At 43.1% G+C, this 19221-nt stretch overlaps 2 protein-coding genes and 1 long non-coding RNA gene across 6 annotated transcripts; 2 read left to right on the top strand and 1 right to left on the bottom strand.

The window, feature by feature from the left end:
- The first annotated feature begins 3199 nt into the window (after window positions 1-3199).
- On the top strand, window positions 3200-14483 carry LOC118310460 (ATP-sensitive inward rectifier potassium channel 10-like). 4 transcript variants are annotated; one of them, XM_035633405.2, is made up of 6 exons: window positions 3200-3783; window positions 9282-9624; window positions 10923-11134; window positions 11411-11542; window positions 11645-11822; window positions 12299-14483. In XM_035633405.2, the coding sequence occupies exons 2-6, from the start codon at window positions 9282-9284 to the stop codon at window positions 12691-12693; spliced, it is 1260 nt and encodes a 419-aa protein (XP_035489298.1). In that variant the 5' UTR covers window positions 3200-3783; the 3' UTR covers window positions 12694-14483. The 4 variants fall into 4 exon arrangements, with proteins under 4 accessions (XP_035489298.1, XP_035489301.1, XP_035489300.1 ...); XM_035633408.2 differs by having other exon boundaries at window positions 3207-3783; window positions 9314-9624; XM_035633407.2 differs by lacking the exon at window positions 3200-3783 and adding an exon at window positions 5170-5871 and having other exon boundaries at window positions 9314-9624.
- Window positions 14484-14632: 149 nt separating this feature from the next.
- Window positions 14633-19103, top strand: LOC118310464 (SLAM family member 9-like). Its single transcript, XM_035633416.2, has 6 exons — window positions 14633-16070; window positions 16468-16788; window positions 16879-17181; window positions 17349-17423; window positions 18158-18201; window positions 18536-19103. The coding sequence occupies exons 1-6, from the start codon at window positions 16013-16015 to the stop codon at window positions 18713-18715; spliced, it is 981 nt and encodes a 326-aa protein (XP_035489309.1). The 5' UTR covers window positions 14633-16012; the 3' UTR covers window positions 18716-19103.
- On the bottom strand, window positions 16077-18151 carry LOC118310466. The gene is made up of 4 exons (XR_004793782.2): window positions 17518-18151; window positions 17300-17430; window positions 17073-17152; window positions 16077-16541 (listed from the first exon to the last, which is right to left on the bottom strand). It is a non-coding gene; the product is annotated as an uncharacterized LOC118310466 (long non-coding RNA).
- Window positions 19104-19221: the final 118 nt, after the last annotated feature.

A 19221-nucleotide genomic window follows, 5' to 3' on the forward strand; every position in this document is an offset into this window, starting at 1 on the left:
CCACTGTACAATGAGCCAAGAGCACCGACTGACCCCGACACACACACACACACACACACACACACACACACACACACACACACCATCATGTGCATGATGTTCCTGTTTTTAGCAGAGGGAAAGAAAGGCCTCACTTACCATTACCCAAGTCAGTCTTCCATGACCGCAGTTAAGACATCATGCATAACTCACACACACACACACACACACACACACCATCATGTGCATGATTTTCCTGTTTTTAGCAGAGGGAAAGAGGAAGTTGTAACAACTGACTGTCAAGGCCTCACTTACCATTACCCAAGTCATACTTCCATGACCGCAGTTGAGACATCATGCATAACTCACACACACACACACACACACTCACACAGACCAACTTCCCACATTAACATGATCAGCGCTGACCCACATACTGCAAACTCGCCTTACCTAAAAATGGCGCACGTGCAGTATTTACAGTAGTTACAGTAGATAGTCTCCACCAGCGGAGAACTACAGATTGGGGGACAAATGAACGGAGAAACATGAATACATGAATGTGATCATAACAAATGTATGAGGGAACAAGATGAGTTTTCAGTGGTTGGGTTGAGATGTGACATTTTCTCATTGTCTCCTGTCCGGAAATATTTGGATTTGTTATGTTCCCGGCTATGTTATTAAAGGTGACATATTATGCTCATATTCAGGTTCATACTTGTAATTTGGGTGACCACTTTAAAATGTTTACATGCTCGAATGTTCATAAAAGGCATCAGTGTTCTCATACTGTCCATTCCTGCAGCTCCTCTTTTCACCCTCTGTCTAAAACACCTGAATTTGTTTTAGCCCCTCCCCCTCCCGATAAACCCCAGTCTGCTCTAACTGGTCAGTTGGCCCAGTCTGTTGTGATTGGTCAATCGATTTCAAAATGTGTAGGCAATGTCACAAACCCTTCACAAGAGAGGTGGACATTCTCAGATTCCAGAACGGCCTCACCCCCCTAAAAGAGTCCAACTGTGACATCACAGTGGGAGAGAAACCTGAACCGGTTGTTCAGAGCCAGGCTGTAGGAGTTTAGCCAGCTCACAAAAAAAAACACAGGGTGGTCCTTTTTCACAGTTTGTTGGACGGCAGGCTCCACAGATACACACATTTATGTGCACAAACACTGGAACTTTTGCATAATATGTCACCTTTAAGGAGGAGCGCGTGGCAAGTGATCACTTTCAATGCAGCGGACTCGAGCGCCTCGGTGCATCAACCCGTCTCTGATGGCCTTCAACGTCCTCCAGATCTCAACCCAACTCAATGGGAGATTCTGGAATAATGCGTTTGACATTAAAACAACAAACGGGTGAAATATCGCCAGTTGAGTTTGGAGAATCTATGACAGGGAGGCAAGGACTCTGTTTTTCCCCCTGTTAATTTGTTACCCATCTGTAACGAACTAACTGTTACCCAACATGGTTAACGCGCTTACAGTAAAGTGTTATCAGAGGCAGCTCCAGCAAATGATCTCCGATAATGGGAATGCACACGTGGCTGATTGTTCTCATCTCTTCGCACACGGTTTGACCCAACCGCCCCCCACGAAGACGGCTGTCCATGTAATTTGCAGGAGATGCAACGGGTTTTTTCAACCGTTCTAGTCTGTTCTGTGTTGGGGTCAGCGTCATGTACAAGATCCTCCTCCTTACTTTCAAGGCCATCAACAATCTTGCCCCTCAGTATCTCACCGAGCTCCTCCATATCAAGACACCCACCTGTTGTCTCAGGTCCTCTTCCTCCATCCAGCTCATCCTCCCACCTGCTCGTCTGGTTACCATGGGGTACTTCCACTTCCATTACCACTTTCAAATCTCACCTGAAAACCCATCTTTTCAGATAGGCCTTCTCCCTTTAATTTCATTTGCTTTGACTGGAATGACCCCACCATTCATCTTGTTTTTATTATTATGAGTATTATTATGTTGTTTTATTGCCTGCTTTTATGACTGCTTGTTGGATGGACTGAGTGTTTTATTGTTGATTTTGTAAGGTGACCTTGAGTGTTGAGAAAGGCGCCCATAAATAAAATGTATTATTATTATTATTATTATTATTATGTACAGTGCCAGAAGGCACACGCACTTATCACTGCTGATACGTACGTGATACGTGATTGTAACTTCATTTGAATTGTGCTTTTCTTCGCATAGCTGCAAAGTGCTTCAACAAAGGACCTTACAGCAATAAGACTATACAGTAAAAATTCAGTTTGATTAGATAAAATAAATATAAAAACCATAAAAGTCAGGTAAAATGCATGAGTTATCTCTGGTTTAAAAACAAAAAAACAAGGTGGCGCTTGCCGAAAATCCTTCACAAACCAATGGGAGACATGGCGGTGGGTTGCCACTCGATGGCAATCGGCTTTGGTGTTCCCTCATCCCGAGGCGATGCAAAGTGTGAGCCTCTCTCTTCACTAATTGGTTGGCTTTGACGTGCCGGGCCCCCGGACGCACGGGCCCTCCATGTTGACATGCATCCCTCACGGTCGCTCACAAAAGTTTCTATTGAGCGGGCACTCCCTTCCCTTCCAGTTCCAGTTCCAAGGAGGCAGCTCCCCGGATCAACTCGAGGAAGTAGGTCACAAAGTAAATGAAAGGAAGAAAAAAAACGATGTTATGCACCCTCCTTATTTCCTTATAATTATGTGGGTAAACTGTAGGTGCATGGCACAAAAATACCCCAAAATGTGAGAAACAAATGCCTTTTCTGAACCTTGCACCGCCGACACACTCACTTGGACTCTTAAACACATTTGCCCAAAGGCCCTCCTCAACTCCATTCACCTCTCCGCCTTTCAATTAAATAATGCTTCGTCACCCTCTTCCTCTTCTAAGGCGGAATGAGGGACGGTATTCACCTCACGGATGTTCCCCCCTCATGGGTTTGAGCTCAACAGGACGCTCCGTACGGACGCTCTTGGACACAGCAAAACGCCGGGGCACAGGCGCAAATGAATAGAGGGCTCTGTGGTGGTTCCCCCCTAAAAGAGTGTGTGTACGTGTGTGTGTGTGTGTGTGTGTGTTTTTGTTTGTTTGTGTCTGTGTGTGTGTGTGTGTGTGTGTCTGTGTGCCGCAGGGGGGTGTTTTCTTGGGGGCAGTTTGTTGTTGCATTTGTGGACAATGTGCATGTGAGGCCCCAAGCATGTGCATGCATCCATGTGTGTGTGTGTGTGTGTGTGTGTCGGACAGTGCTGATTTAGTTGGGAGGTCGGGGGAGTGTGACGCAACGACGAATGCAGCAAAACGTGATCGAAAAAAAAGAAGGAAACACGATATTTAGGGGAACCTCGGTCCCTCAGGCCAATTTTTTCCGGTCTCCATTATGATTGCCTTTTGTGGCCACTCTTATTATTCTGATAGTGAATTGAGACGGGAGGGAGTGGCAATCAGTTATTACAGCAATTACCCAGACGTGAGCAGGACACAACAGGAATTCAGGAGTGAGGGGGAGAGAGCGAGAGAGTAAAAGTGAGAGAGAGGGATGCCTCCTATAAAGCCAAGTCCTGTCTCTTTGGAAAAAGAATTTGCGAGCAGTGAGGGTCGGTGAGCTAATGGCCGCAGCGATAATTCTCCTTAAAGGCCAATCGATGTCCGGGGGATGCATGCTGCTCAAGTTGTTCTTCCTGCAGAGTTACAGTCCTGTGAGCGTGCGTTACGACAACATGTGGACATGAAGGCTGAGGCTCCGGGCTCCTGACTCTTCCTCTGTGCCGGTCGAATAGTTTGCAAAATCCCTGCTGAGAAAAAGGTGAGCAATCGATTTCTCCCCCGCAGAGTGCAATGCAATTAACCCAAATCAATAAATTGACCAAATGTTTTGTGTGCAACGAAATGGATTTGTTTCATGAATTAAGAATTGAAAAAAAAGCTTGGTATTTCTCATACAGGTAAGTTTTGCGTTTTGCTTTAATAATGTACAGGGGCTTGCTCAGAAAGGAAATTTGCATATTGCTCTGATTTGTTTAACTGAGTTTGATTTATTTTCAACTGATTATGTGTTTTGCATTTTTTTAATATTTGCATTCATTTCACTGGTCATTGTTAAAGATCAAAAAGTACAAACGTTGATATTTGTCATTTAAAGGAATCTTAGAATTTCTACTTTGACAAACTTTCCAAATTAAACATAAAATGTTTGTGTTTTTAGGCTCAGGCCAACCTGTGACACACAGACACGTGACAGTAAGCGGCACCAAAACAATATTAAATAAAAATTAAAAAATTCAACTCAATTTTACCTGTTTATTTATAAGAGCATCTCCCCTTGAACATCCTTCAAACTATCCTCAGAGGTTATGTCACGTGGAGAAACCCGTAGAGTTTTGGTGCAAAAGTTACAGAGGATTCACTTGGGCCTGTGATTAACATCTGGCCATCACATTGTGATGACCAGATTAACATCTGGTCATCACATCTGGCCGTGATGAAGCTGAAGCTGAGGTTATGGCTATGACTGAAACATCGGGTCAACGTTCACATCCCGTCAGAGCATACGTCTGTCACACAGGGTTTGTATTCTTTTAATACATGATATAAAGTTTAAAAATAAACCTAAGCTCTAAAAACAGCAACATCAGTCACGTGGGGGCAAAGACTTGTAAACATGTAAACTTTTTTAAAATTAATAAAAGAATAAAAGTCTAAACAAAAAGTTATGTTGGAGACATACTCATCACAAATCATTGATATTGCTAATGATTGTCAATATTCAGTGTATTTTAGTCTTGAAATTTTAATTAATCGATGCACAAAGAAGTTATTTATTCAGAACCTTATTATCTCTTTACTTATTCTATTTTGAACCGTTTCTGGTGAATGGACTAATGTCTGCAAGCTCTTATATATATGTAAGATGTGTATGTATATATATATGCACGTGTTATCGTAGTGTCATATTGTTGAGTACTTGTCTGTCATCTGATTCAGAGGACGTTATTAGATCCGCATCTGGCACCAGGAAGAAACAGAAATCAGTAAAACAGCATCAGTAAATACATTTGTCTTCCTTCTAAATAAATTTCAAAAAAAGGATTCGATGAAAAAGAGGAGGAAAAGAAAGAAAATGAGATATCAAAGAAGATATGAACCAAACAAACTGAGGGGGAAGGAAGAACAAGTGTGTGTGTGTGTGTGTGAGAGTGTGTGTGAGGGGGAGACAGAGAGGGGAGACGGAGGGGGATTACTCCTCACTCCAGAATACTAACGAGGGCCTTTTGTCACAGATCTCTTTCTCTCTCCCTTCCTCTCTTCCGTTCACTCGTTTTTCCTTTCACTCATCTCTCTCTCTCTCTCTCTTTCTCTCTTTCTCTCTTTCACACACACACAAACACACATGCAATTGTACACTCATTTTCAAGTAACTGCACGCAAAAGTGCCTACATGCAAACAAAATCACACATGTACACTTACAGTCTCCATCTCTTTCTCTCTCTCTCTCTCACACACACACACACACGCACAGATACACAGAAATATGCCTGTAATTGCAATACTGTTCAAACATAATCACACACACACACACACACACACACATGGATGGGCACAGAGTCGTTTTTGTCAATGGCGTCTTTTGTTTCTTTTATGTTGGCTCCAAACAAAGCATTCCTGTGTACACAGAGGAGAGAGGGAGAGAGAGGGAAGAAGGAGAGAGAACGAGGAAAGTAGGAAGAGAGAGAGAGAGAGAGAGAGGATAGAGATCAGAAAAAACATTGAGAGCTCTTTTGTTTGGCAAAAAGAAAAAGTCATGATTCACTTTTTGGATTCGCCTCGCCGAGGCCGGACGGTACAGTAGAGTTGTCGCGTTGCCATGGAGATGGAATACATCCTACTGGAGAGGTTGGTCCAAAAAAAATATGTCTCTCTTTACACACTCATTTACTCCCAATTACTCTATTATTATTCACCTGATATGCCTGTAGAGGGAAGTGTGTGCGCGCGTGTGTGTGTGTGTGTGTGTGTGTGTGTGGCAGAGATTGGGTGAGAGGGGCGACACAGAGTTGAAAGAGTGACGTTTTCAATGGTGTCATTGTGATCGTGGAGCGTTTGAGGGGCTCACTCTTGCATAATCACGGGAACGTGTGAGCTGATGGAAGCTGATTGATTACATAACCCACGATCAGCGGTGCAGAGGATGAAGCCAATTTGATTCGTGCCGCACGGATAAAAATAAAAACTCTTACAATCTTGTAATGTGATACACACACGACATTGTTTTGCAGAATGGACGGATATATTTTGTACCTCTTGTGCGTGTTGTTGATAACGTGTGTACTTTCTGAACGCAGGACTTTTGCTCGTACATCTTCCGCCGCCGGCTAACGCCCCCCGACATCAGTGCTCCGACTCCACCGGGGCCTTTGGATCAGATCTCAGCAGTCAGGTTCCGAAATCTGGAGGAGATCAGAGGCCTAATCACAGCGGAGGCTGGAATGAGCAAATTCCGCGATCGTATACAGTGAAAGTGTAATTCGAGGCTGTCCACATACTTGTGGCCACAACAATTTTCTCAAGTGTTGTATACTAGGTAGCGATGATGTGAAGATGTATTGAAGAGAAATCCGCCGACACCGTCTTGACTGTCTATAAAGGTTTATTACAAAAAGACCAGCATCAATACAAGCACTGCAGAGCTTGGAGAGCATCCAGCCAAAGGAGAACTCTGTTCATACCGCGTAAAACGTAGACTTATATAGGAACGTTGTGTACTTCAGGAGGAACCTCTGGTTTCACATTTGTTTGTACAGTGCAAGAAGTAGCCCAAATAGTGCTTGCAAGGAAAGCTCAGGGGGTCGTGAGGAGGCCCCGAACATAACATTACAGAGCAAGAAACACGTGGACCACACGTGCAAACTCACATTACATACATTGACAAAGAGACACTACACAAGGAATACCGAAAGGCTGAAAAGCAAAGTCCGGAGCAGGGCAACCACAGAAAGGCCAAACTTTGGCCCTTTTCCTACCAAACTCTCACGGCCGTCTCCAGTTTCCAGTGAGAAGTTCACTCTTTGTCCACTTACAGCTTCTTTGGTCAGAATCAACAGTAGAGCCTTTAAAAAAGAAAAGGATAAAAAAACCCTCATCAAGATAAACATCCTGATTTTCTTTAACCTTAATTGACTCATTCAAGGCTCTCCCGTCTCCTCCGGCTCACAAATGGGACCCTGTGGCGGACGGTTTGTTGGGTTAATGCTGCATGTCTTTCGTCCTAATTCCTCTCTGCTTTTCTTCTCTCCCTCCGCCGCCTTATCTCCCTCTTTTCTGCGGCCCGTCCTCTCCCCGCTGGCCTACATGATTTGTCGGACGTAAGTGAGCGTGGCAAGTTGTGCGGAGACACAGTGACCCGTCTGTCTGTGTGCGACAGGGGTGAACGGTAACCAAATGTTCTGACAGGGGCACACATCCATGCAAACATCCCACGGGGTAAAGCGTTAAACACACACACACACACACACACATTACTGTACGACATATATATATATATATATATATATATATATATATATATATATATATATATATATATATATATATATATTAAACTGTTGCGGGTTGGGGATACATATTGATTTTCTCTACATTTAAATAATACTTTGGGTTTGGCAGAAACTGTATGGTAAATACAAATGCTGCTGCTGCAAAAAAGAAGCTTAATTTGATCAAATTATCTCTGTTTCACGTTTGTCCAAATATGCCAGTAATGATTTTGATATCAACTGAATGGGAACTGCTATTGTTATTGCTGTCCACACTTCCCTTTTAAAATACTAAATCCAGTTATTAGTCTACCACCATGCTCGCAGGTGTGTGTGTGTGTGTGTTTGTGTGTGTGTGTGTGTGAGACGCCGTAATTCTCCTTGTAAAAAACAAATACTGTCTCATTTCAAGTCATTGCAGGGCCCTAAATGTCTGCGACGATCAATTTTGCCAGCGTTACGGCTTGTTTTGTTCAGTGGTTCTCAAACCAGACGTCAGAAGGCCACAGAGACTCTGAGGAGTCTTGTCACCAGCTGTTGATTCTGAATAAACCTGTGGTTTACAACATATACATGTGGCCCTTAACGATAACTCTGAGGAAATGCTCGTTCTTCCTCCAAAAGCTGTGACCTGCAGATAACTGTCAAAACCAACTGAAACCCCAGCCCCCCTCCACACACACACACACACTTCTAGAATCGTACAAACTTATTCCCCATGACAAGTCGGCCTCTCACGTCTCTTCTCGTGATGATTCTTTTCCACGTTGTCTCCACTGAGGGAAAAACTAACGACCTCAGTGTACATCAAACCAAACGACGTCTTAAAACCCACTCCCCGTCCCCCGTCCCCCTTATGTTGTGATGTGCAGGGTCAGAGCGTTTTTCTACATTTCCAGAACCCAAAATATAACAAGCAGCCTAATTTTTTTTACAGAAATAACCAGACGTGGGAAATGAGGCAGGATCGGAACTTCCGCCGTTCACAACAGCCGCGAATGCGCTTGAGGAGAGATCGTCCGCTAAATGTGCCCATCTCCACGATGGCAGGCTTGTCGGCAGAGAGTCAGTGTGTGATTGACGGGTTGTTTGTCTAGATTGACAGTTCTCTCAGGGTGGCACAGTCAGCTGTGGTGATTCTCTGACCTAAAGATTGAGAACCACACACACACACACACACACACACACACACACACCGGACAGTATACCCACACAGGTGCTTTACTCGTTCTATGGTTATCTCTACTCTCGGTACGATGTACGAGGGCTGAATACCTGGTAGGGAATTCACACTATTTACAAGAAATGCTTCATACGAAGTCCCTATTCCTGGGGAAAATAATGTGGCATCATCTGGAAACTCTCACTCCAGTTCCAACAAGTATAAACTGAAAAAAAAAATTGCCCAAAATAATGAAAAACCCTTGCGTGGGTGTGCGTGGCCTTCCCCCGTTTGTTTTGACTTGTTTTGCTGATTAAAATCTGTGGTTTTCAGCTTTGTACGCTTTTAATATTAGCTACTCTGCTCAGTATTTCACTTCACTTAGGTACTTTTCAAACAATCACACGTTTGATTTCCTCCCTGTGGTGAATTTCCCCAGGGAGGGAAAGCAGGTGGCTGCAGGGGGATTTACCAAAAGCATGCCGTCATTGTGGGCAGTTTCTAGTTCTTTAAATAATCTCAAGCAAAACTAATGAAAAACTGGCCATTTAAGAAAAATATTACCTGAGAAATTACAAAATGTAACTCGTGTTTTTGTTATCCACCAGATGACGTCTGCCACACCTCCTTCCACTCGTAGCCCCTCCCCTCAAAAGGTCTGCCACTCCCAGACGCAGACGGATGTTTTGAAACCCCTGCTGGGTGGCGTTTCTGGTGGGGGCGGGACTCTGAGGAAGAGGAGGCGTGTCCTGTCGAAGGATGGACGCAGCAACGTGCGCATCGAGCACGTCAGCGGGCGCAGTGCGCTGTACATGCGTGACCTCTGGACAACATTTCTGGACATGCAGTGGCGCTACAAGTTCTTCCTGTTCACGGCGACGTTCGCAGGGACCTGGTTCCTGTTCGGGGTGCTGTGGTACCTGGTGGCACTGGTGCATGGAGACCTGCTGGGTGAGAAACGCGCGGCGCTTTGAACAAGACAGAATACGTCAATAGATTCAGTTTATAGTGTCGTCACAGAAAAACTTCTCCCGCTCAGTCTAGACCGTTGACTGCCAAACAAAGATGGACGACACGTCTCCACTCCCTCCCACTGAAAATGAAGCCACAATATCTCTGATTTGGCTGCTGCTATCTTGTGTAAATGATGGCACTGGAGTGGAGCCACTGTATCGCAAGTCCCACCAATACACGTGCTCGACCAATCGCGAGTCAGTCGTCAATCATGATGTTTCACCCTAATTTTATAGCATCCAAAATGAACACGTGAACATAAACCAGATAGACAGAAACCATCTTTGGAAACAATATATATAAAATATTTGAAGTGCTCTTTAATATTCTACTTTGGTCCATGTTCCATCTGCTGACATGGAGGAAGCTGGGGTTTATGATTTATACTGCAGCCAGCCACTAGGGGGCAATCACGATTTTTGGCTTCAATTTTGAGGAAAGTTATACCGTTCGTCTTTATATATAGTCTGTGGTCTACAGATAATACAGACGTGGCTTTAAACAGTCCATAGTTCCTCTTCCTATTTTTTCAGTAGAAAGAACCGAAGTTCAAATTAAACCCAAGAGCAAAGATTGTTATCATTAATAATGCAGCACAAAGTTCTTCTTACCTGGATTTGGGGTCCAAACTCATCTCTCACAGGTGGACATCTCAAAACCCAATCATAAAATAAATAAACCTATACACATGGCAGCAAAACCACATGGTGTGAATAAGAAAATCATACATTGGGGGTGGAATAGACCCTTAAACTGAAATGTTTCAGACCTACACCTGTGCAAATGCAAGGCAACAAATGCGTCAAAGCAAAAGACCGACTGTGGGTGTTTTGTCTGGAAGTGTTGCAGGGGTGTTGATGTTGGTGTTGTTTATTGTTTTTTCCTGCATATGACTTTGAGCTTAATCTAACCCTGATAATATTGAACACAGGAAATGCTCACACGTCCTAAAAAAAATGCCCCTTTCTCTTCCTCGAATGTCACATGATTTCATCCGAGTGTGATCGTAGAATCTTGTCCAGTGTAATTTTGCATATTGATCTGGTGTAATGTTGCGTGTTGACAGCACATTTTCGTGGCAAACACTTAGATATTCTACCCTCAAAGTGTTTTGTTTTTGAGACACAGAAAATACCTGCATCCCACACAAAAATGAGCACAAACATAACTGTTTTGTGAACATATTTCATGATGTCGTTGGTAAAGTGAGCTTTTGTGGCAACATCTGTCTCCAGAGTTCGACCCTCCGTCGAACCACACACCCTGTGTGATGCAGATGCAGACCCTGACGGGGGCCTTCCTCTTCTCCCTGGAGTCCCAGACGACCATCGGCTACGGTTTCCGCTGCATCACCGAAGAATGCCCAGCTGCCGTCATCCTCCTCATTGTCCAGCTGGTCCTCACCATGCTGATGGAGATCTTCATCACTGGTACCTTCCTGGCCAAGGTAGCCAATAAGGAAACATAGAGCTGCAAAGGGAAATACAGTGAAAAGAGAGACCTGCCCCATACTGTACATGTACACCCATGAAGTTTTATTTACAAGAAATGTGTATCTTCTCAAACATTTTCAAGTAAAAGCAGTGTCTTCTATAACTTTGAATAACCCATGTAAAATTGCAGTATATGCAATTCCTTGCAGTGCTGCATTCGTCAGTTCGAGAAACTTAAATGAGTCCTATTTAAAACAGAAACTGGACGCTAATGAGGTTTCTCTGGTCAGGTTGCTCGACCAAAAAAGCGAGGCGAGACGGTCAAGTTCAGCCAACATGCTGTGGTGTCGACCAATGAAGGTCGACCCTGCCTGATGTTCAGAGTCGCCAACATGCGCAAGAGTCTCCTGATTGGTTGTCAGGCAAGTGTACCAACCTTCAAATTTGTCTAATAAACTGACAGCTAGTAAGTAATTTGTGAACCAATTGAGCTAAAACAGATGGTGCACATTGTTTCTCTCCAGGTGAGTGGAAAATTGCTCCAGACGTCTCTGACCAAGGAAGGCGAGACGGTTCGTCTGGACCAGAGGAACGTCCCTTTCCAAGTGGACACTTCCAGTGACAGCCCCTTCCTCATCCTGCCCCTCACCTTCTACCATGTCATTGATGACAACAGCCCCCTGCGAGCCTGGGCCGCCAAGGGTAATACTAGAGTCACAAGTATTCTTTAAAGGTGACATATTATGCAAAAATCACTTGGGTAAATTTGGGCATCTGTGGAGCCTGCTGCCCCACAAACTGTGAAAAAAGACCACCCTGTTTGTTTGTGAGCTGGCTAAACCCTACAGCCTGGCTCTGAACAACTGGTTCAGATTTCTCTCCCACTGTGATGTCACAGTTGGACTCTTTTGGGGGGTAACCCGGTGAAAAGTATGCAGGGTTAGAATTTCTCCCTCTCGAGCATTTTTCATGTGTAAAACTTAATGCAAAACCATGAATTTATTTGAGGACAGATCGCCTGAATGTTTGAAATTTATTTACCACAACTAGTGGTCAAGATATTCATTAAAGGCCTTTAATTTGAGTATTATTTTTTTTCCCATTTATTCCTCCTTCCTCTATTTACCTCCCTCACCCCCAAATGAGTTATCTCCTCACATTTCATCTACCTCCATCAGGTGGGGGCTGGACGGATCCAGAACTGGCTGACTTTGAGCTCCTGGTGATCATGAGCGCTACAGTGGAGCCGACATCTGCCACCTGCCAGGTTCGCACCTCCTACCTGCCCGACGAGATCCTCTGGGGCTACGAGTTTCCCCCCGTGGTCTCCCTTTCCCCATCAGGTAAATACGTAGCGGACTTTGCCTTCTTTGACAAAGTGGCCAAGACCAAGATGACGCCCATCTTCAAACCATCCAGCCCCCAGCACGGGTACCAGAGCAACGGGGGCGGCTCTGTGTCCGAACTGTCCGACCCAGAGAAGATCCGTCTGGAGCAGAGCTACAGAGAGCGAGGGGAGGACCGTGGCCGAGTCAGAGACACTCCTCTCAGTGTTCGCATCAGCAACGTGTGAACGGATGGTTGACTGGATGACCAGGGAGCGATTCATAGAGAGCGACTCGCAGGAGACTGCCAAGTTCAGTGTCAACAGCAAATCACTGAAACATCATATCAAAACAACTTTGGACACTGACTTTTTAGACCTTTTTTGAACTTATACCATAAGATATTTGGTTCTCAGTGGCACCAAATGATGCAGAAAGCTAATATGGAAGACTGTTGAATACTGTATGGTCAACTTCAAGTGTGTGATTGTCTTACATTTGCTGGAATGACACATATTTTCCCCAGGTTTGATTGTATTCATATGATGGCGTAACACACTGCCTAACTGCCACTACTACATACACTGTATACACTGTTTATAATGAAGAAATAACACATGGGATTATTTATTAAAACACATTTTTATTCGAATTAAATTTAAAACAAAAAGCAGTTGAGAGGATGGAAAGGCTTGGTGGGCTTGTTTGGGTCTTGCCCAGAGAACTTAAGAAAAAGAAATCTCCACGTGCGAACAGATCTTTGCACGAGGCCCATCGACTTTGCAGTATGGTTAGAGGAGTATGGAGAGGTTGTGGTAAAGTCGATAGAGTGATCAGGAAACACCCACGGACACCTAACCGAATCTTCTGCTATACCCCCTCTAACACAAATGTTAATGTATGATTGGTATACACACAATACACACACACACAATATATGTGTAATGGTCATTCATACGGGTCATATAGGCTTGAGTTTCAGCATAGTCCTCCTCTCATTACCATAGAAACCAGTGAGTAATGAGAAGTATCTACATCTCACCCACAACCTCCTCTTCACACTCTCATGATATATTTCTGTCATGATAAGTTTCCTGCTGCGAGGCAAATACTGAATGCCAACACGTCCAGGTGTCTGCACAAAATGTTCCGACACACTGTGGTGGTGGCGGAGGTGCTGATCTGTTCCTCTTCTGGTTATGCGGGTTCGAGTAATGGACACACAGACACACACACACACACATATCATGTATGTGTATTGTACATGGCGATACATGTGCACTAAAAGCACTGGAGATTACGTTACGCTCATGTAGCACTACAACTAAACTGTAGACAAACAGATTGAATATGCTGCGTTCGAGGTGCTCTGTATATTGTATGTCTTATTTTTTTTCCTTTGTGTGATTACTGCTGTTTCAAAACTGAAAGCTAGCACTTTATTTACATTATGTACAGTTGCACCTTAGGGAGGTTTGGAACCTAATTGTAGAAAGATTTTTTAAAAATACTACTAGAAGCACTGACACATATATCATCCAATTCCAAGCTAATCAGAATAGCAGTTTCTCTGTCTCAGTGGCTTTCAGGAAACTGACAAATGTCTTTAGATAATCACAAACGGCTACTGTACATGCAATGGATGTAATTTCCTATTGCGTAGTTTTACTGTCTCTGGTGAACAGGCTCTAATTTCTGTGGTAAAACAATTGACCACAGGCATTTTGTCAAACCCCCCCCCCCCCCTTTTTTTTTTCTTTCGTTTTCTTTCTCTCCAGACGACAAGGACAGGAAGTGGTGAGTGCCGGCGAATGTGAAAGTAAAATTGTAAGTCACTGTGTTAATTCTGATGGAAATACATCAGTGACAGATGAAGCAAAGCTGTGTGTGAGGGCCGTGAATGTGTTGGGAATTGCATGTATTTGTAACATTTCTTTAATTAAAATCAAGCCGTTAGTGCAGCCGGAGAGACCCAATGACACGGTTCTCTCTGAAAAAGTGATTAAATAAAGCTGATGACGAGTTATTAAAGGCCAAATTTTGTGTCACGTCTTTCACTAAAACTATTTTCCTCATTGGAGAGCTGAGCGCTCATCGTTGTCATGACCAAAAAGTCGGTAACGAAAAAAGAAAGGGGAAATGACTGTAATTTAGCTGAATAGCTTCAACATTTCCAAAGGTTTCATATAATAATAAAAATAACTGACACCTTAGTTCTCAGGCATCATTTTTTCCACCAAACACATTTCCCACTCAGATTACCCAACGTACTGATTCACATATTGCATCTCAAATGCATGTTTTTTCACTACAATTCAGGGGTACTTGATAGTGGAGAACAACCAAAGTGAGGGATGTGTTGTTGAACCTGACGAGGTGTATTTTAGATTGACGGACACGTGCACTGAACAGCCATAACTCTATGATACTAATATGCTGTCCTCCGTGTGCCGCCATAACCAGGCACAGACTCCATAAGACCTCTTGAGGTGCCCTGTGGCAGCGAAAGTTGTTTTTTTTATGTCAGTAGGCGGAAACAAGCCGCCGCAGAACAGACATCTTGTTCCAGCGAGTCCCACAGATGCCCAATGGGATTTAGTTTCATCTGCTCTCGTCGGAGCAGCCTACCTCCCTCCAGTATTACAACGCTAGCGAGTCCATAGCAATTTCTCTGTCAATTATTATCATTATTCGCAATGTCATTGAGAAGTACTACACTACCCACAATCCTAAAGTGTAAAAAGGACGTCTCTGATTGGTTGGAAGTCTTTGGAACGGCATTTGCAATGATTTATGGGATGAGTAGTTCCTTTATTCTTTGAATAATTAAAGTCTTGTACCTCTTCCTTTTTTCCGTTTCACTTTTTTTTGGTTGTTGCTCTGAATCAAAATGTTTAATGGTAACGATTCATCTTGGGGTTTATTGGTTTGGTTCCAGACTCAAAACTCTTTTTTATGTGGATTTTATGAACTGTCAATGGAATGAGTGAAACAGAAATTCTTTTCCAAAAGTGGGCGGTCACTGTTCAGTTCTATATGTGCTGCGCTTTATTGTTGGTCATGTTACTCTGAAACTCTTTTGTCTCAGCCAGGATCCTGTAGAACGATGATGTTGGTTTTCCAGTGATCTGATTGGTCAGTAGTTGAACTGGTTGCTGGCTTTGATCTCTTGTCTCGAACTTCACTTGCTCCGGAGCAGGTTAGCCAAATTTCACAAATTGGGCTTCGTGGAACAGGCCTCTGGACACTTTCCCCCAAAAACCAACTGTTTTCTTACGGTCTCATTTATCCCAGACCTCGATGTCCTCTGTGAAGTTATCTCATTCCTCACTCATGCCCGTTCTCTTGCTCACTCGTCTAGAGCTTCTGTAACCATAAGCAACACCCCATGGACTCTACATGACACTTTGTTCCAAAATACTGATCAGCTGAAGCTGTTTCTTTTCCAGAAACAGTTTTGATAAAAACTGATCAAAGTGGCATCCTTGATTTGGCCAGAAAGAAGTAAACTGCTGCTGAGCGAGGTCTACAAATATTCCCACCACTTCCTCACACTCATTTGACAGAATGTTTCCCCTTGTACTTCTCTTTGCCATTTCTCTTCTGCATTCATATGAAGCCCAAGGTAGAAACTTCCTTTTTTTAAAATTACATCTCTTCTTCAAACAGTCACAGATCAATACTCGCAGACCACACTGTACATTCTGTAAACATGTCTAAATATACTGTGAAGAGCTTGTTATAAAACTACCTCACTGAACAATAGTTTAACTCCTGAGAAAAAAAAAGGATTTGTGTATCATGAGTTATTTTCAAATGATTTGTCTATGTGCAATGATGCAGTGGATAAAAAAACATTGGGTTCAAATCAGTGGCTCTTCTTTCTGCAGACTATATTTAAAATCACACACAATGTGAAGCACTGAATGCAAAGACCGAAGTCCAATAATCATGTCAATAATTATCTGTAATTTTAATGACCACTGTCACTAATTCAATGAATTTTATTGTTGCTTTTACAGGATCCGGTGCTGTGACTCCTGTATTTGTACTGACGGGGAAGGATTTACTTCTGGACGTCTTGTCTCCTGTTGTCCTGGAGGAAGAGGATGAATTTAGATGGAAATTCGCTCTTAACAAAAAACAGGAAGAGAGTGTAATGAGGGTATCCTACAATCACAAAACCAGAATATTTGGCCGTTATAAAGGAAGGGCGGCGATTTCTCTCCAAAATTACTCTTTGCATTTGAGGAACATGCAACAAGCCGACAGCGGACTTTACAGTGCGAAGATTGAAAGGGATGAGGACGAACTTGTGGGTGAATACAACGTCACAGTTCAAGGTAGGATTCAATATGGATTTAGAATATTGATGCACAGTATAGTCCCGTAGTTCATAAACCCCTTCATACATGTGCCCAACCCCCCCTCAGACCCAGTGTCTCCAGTTGAGCTGACAGTGGAATTTGCGTCGAACAGCTCAGACTCCTGTATCCTCACCGTGACCTGCTGCACACGTGTCTCCGATCACATCAACAGCATTTTGAGATGTGTCAACAGTACCTGCAGTTTGAACGGAGGAGAGATGTCAAAGGTCACAGCATCTGGTGCCTCTCTGAAAATCTACCTGGTGGATGGCACCATCTCTTGTAGCCATAGCAACGAGGTCAGCAGCAGTATAAAGGTCATGGAGGAGGTCCAACAGTTCTGCCAAACAGATGCCGTTGGTAATGTTGGTAAGACTGAGAAACACAAGGTCCATCTGACGTGCCAACTGCTCCTAACAGAAATAAGGTCACGCTGAGAAAAGAACGTTCTGTTAAACATCACGAGAGATCTGATACAGTTTCTTACTTTCTTTCTTCCTTTTTTTCCCCTCTTTTTTCCCATGTTCCTAATGAAGCCATCATAGTTGCGCCAGCTGTGACTTCTGCTATGATCGGCGCTGTTGCCCTTTCCTTGTGCATTTTCATAAAATGTAAGTCCTGGTGTGCGGAGAGCGTAACGCAATAATAAATCTTCAAAATCGTTAGCAAATACATGGAAATCCGGCACAATCATCATACCTGTACCTTCCATTTGGCAACACCAATTTGCATCTTTTTTTCAAGCGTACTTCGGCCATGTATTTCTACGCAAATCAGCTGTTCCACTCAAAGCTACCGCGGCGAGTTGGCGCAGTAATACACTGCCGAAGTACCACTCGCCTCGCCCTCCCTTTCCAAGTGTGTAGGAGAACATACGATGTCCTAAAAACCATAAACTGTAAAATAAAGATTGACGACATGACAGCTCCAAAAAGTGAAGCCAAATCACCTAGATCGCCCCCTGGTGGCTGGCTGCAGTATAGGTCATAAGCTCCACCTCCATGTTAGCAGATGGGACCAAACTAAAAAGTCACATATGAATATTATATTCAATTGCTGCTTATAGATCCCACTAAAACCATGTTATATGCCCTGCTTTGATCAGTGGGAATCATTTAGTGTATACTGACAGGGTGGTAACAAATTTCTCTGTAACTAAAAGTGTTTTAATGTGTTGTTATGCACACTCGCACGCAATTTTGACAAACCATCCCTACATTTAATACTTAAGTTATTTTCCTTTATTACAAAATAATGACACTTCAACAAGCTGTAAATTTAACAATAAAACAAAGCTAACAAAAATGTTAAATTAACATATATTTTCTCTATAACCGACCTACAGGGAAAATAAAGAGCTGCAAACACACAGTAGATGATGTTCCTCAGGTAAGCATCAAGTTTTGTTTGAATAAAAAAATAAAAAAATCTCTCAATCAATTTCACATTGTGAGTAATTTCATAATGAAGACGTGAAGAGGAAAAACAAAGAAATGTTTTCAAAATCAAGAGCTTTGTTTCAGTCGAAGTGGAACCTTCATTCATGCAACTCTTCTCAGAACAAAAAGTGCTTTGCAACTTAAATGCGCACAAGTTAAACCGCATGTAAAAATAACAAAACAAATAAAAACACAAATCACAAAAGAACAAAAACACGGAACGTGTGACAGATGTTTGAGCACGATCAACCAAGATCAAACCAGGTTTTTTTGTTTTTTCTCAGGACATCAATCCAGTGCAAGGTCTTTCTCCGACCGCCACCCACGCCGTCGTGAGCTTTCACACTAGACCTGTCCAATCTGCTGAGACGCAAGACACCGTCCCGCCAGAGACGGTGTACGCCCAGGTTTACAGAGCTGCCAAGGATAAAGTCTGGACCCCAACCCCCACAACCAACACCTAGATATGATATATTTATACACTGGATGTTCTCTTTTTCTGCCCCCTCAACCTGGAATACACTGCAGCAGGATCTAAAGCTCTCCAGCTTGGTCGCGCTAGGGGATTTTAAACTCATGTTACGGACACTGGGAAAAGCATCTTTGGAAACTTGTTCTTGTTTTTAGCCTTTTCTAGTTTATTAAGTCTTCATGTACCCACTTAAATATTGTGTATAGAATATACGCTACTATTAAATCTGTCTGTCTGTCTGTGACCGGTTGTTGTCGTATTGTCCCAAAAGTGTAAAAATTACGTCTCTGATTGGTTAGAAGTCTTTGGAAAGGCATTTGAATTGATTTATGGGATGAGTAGTTCCTTTATTCTTTGAATAATTAAAGTCTTGTACCTCTTCCTTTGTTAATTTTCCTTTTTTTGTTGTTGCTCCGAATCAAAATGTTTAATGGTAATGATACATCTTGGGGTTTATTGGTTTGGTTCCAGACTTAAAACTCTTTTTTATGTGGATTT

This window comes from Scophthalmus maximus, chromosome 5 (assembly GCF_022379125.1).
Source record: "Scophthalmus maximus strain ysfricsl-2021 chromosome 5, ASM2237912v1, whole genome shotgun sequence".
Lineage (NCBI taxonomy): Eukaryota > Metazoa > Chordata > Actinopteri > Pleuronectiformes > Scophthalmidae > Scophthalmus > Scophthalmus maximus.

What these genes read in the sequence shown, in the direction of transcription:
- LOC118310460 (XM_035633405.2), top strand. Translation starts at nt 9,282, where the DNA reads ATGACGTCTGCCACACCTCCTTCCACTCGTAGCCCCTCCCCTCAAAAG. An exon ending in GGTGCATGGAGACCTGCTGG is followed by an intron (nt 9,625 to 10,922) that starts GTGAGAAACGCG and finishes ATCTGTCTCCAG; the next exon opens with AGTTCGACCCTCCGTCGAAC. An exon ending in CTGGTACCTTCCTGGCCAAG is followed by an intron (nt 11,135 to 11,410) that starts GTAGCCAATAAG and finishes TTCTCTGGTCAG; the next exon opens with GTTGCTCGACCAAAAAAGCG.
- LOC118310464 (XM_035633416.2), top strand. Translation starts at nt 16,013, where the DNA reads ATGTTTCCCCTTGTACTTCTCTTTGCCATTTCTCTTCTGCATTCATAT. An exon ending in ATACAACGTCACAGTTCAAG is followed by an intron (nt 16,789 to 16,878) that starts GTAGGATTCAAT and finishes ACCCCCCCTCAG; the next exon opens with ACCCAGTGTCTCCAGTTGAG. An exon ending in CTTGTGCATTTTCATAAAAT is followed by an intron (nt 17,424 to 18,157) that starts GTAAGTCCTGGT and finishes ACCGACCTACAG; the next exon opens with GGAAAATAAAGAGCTGCAAA.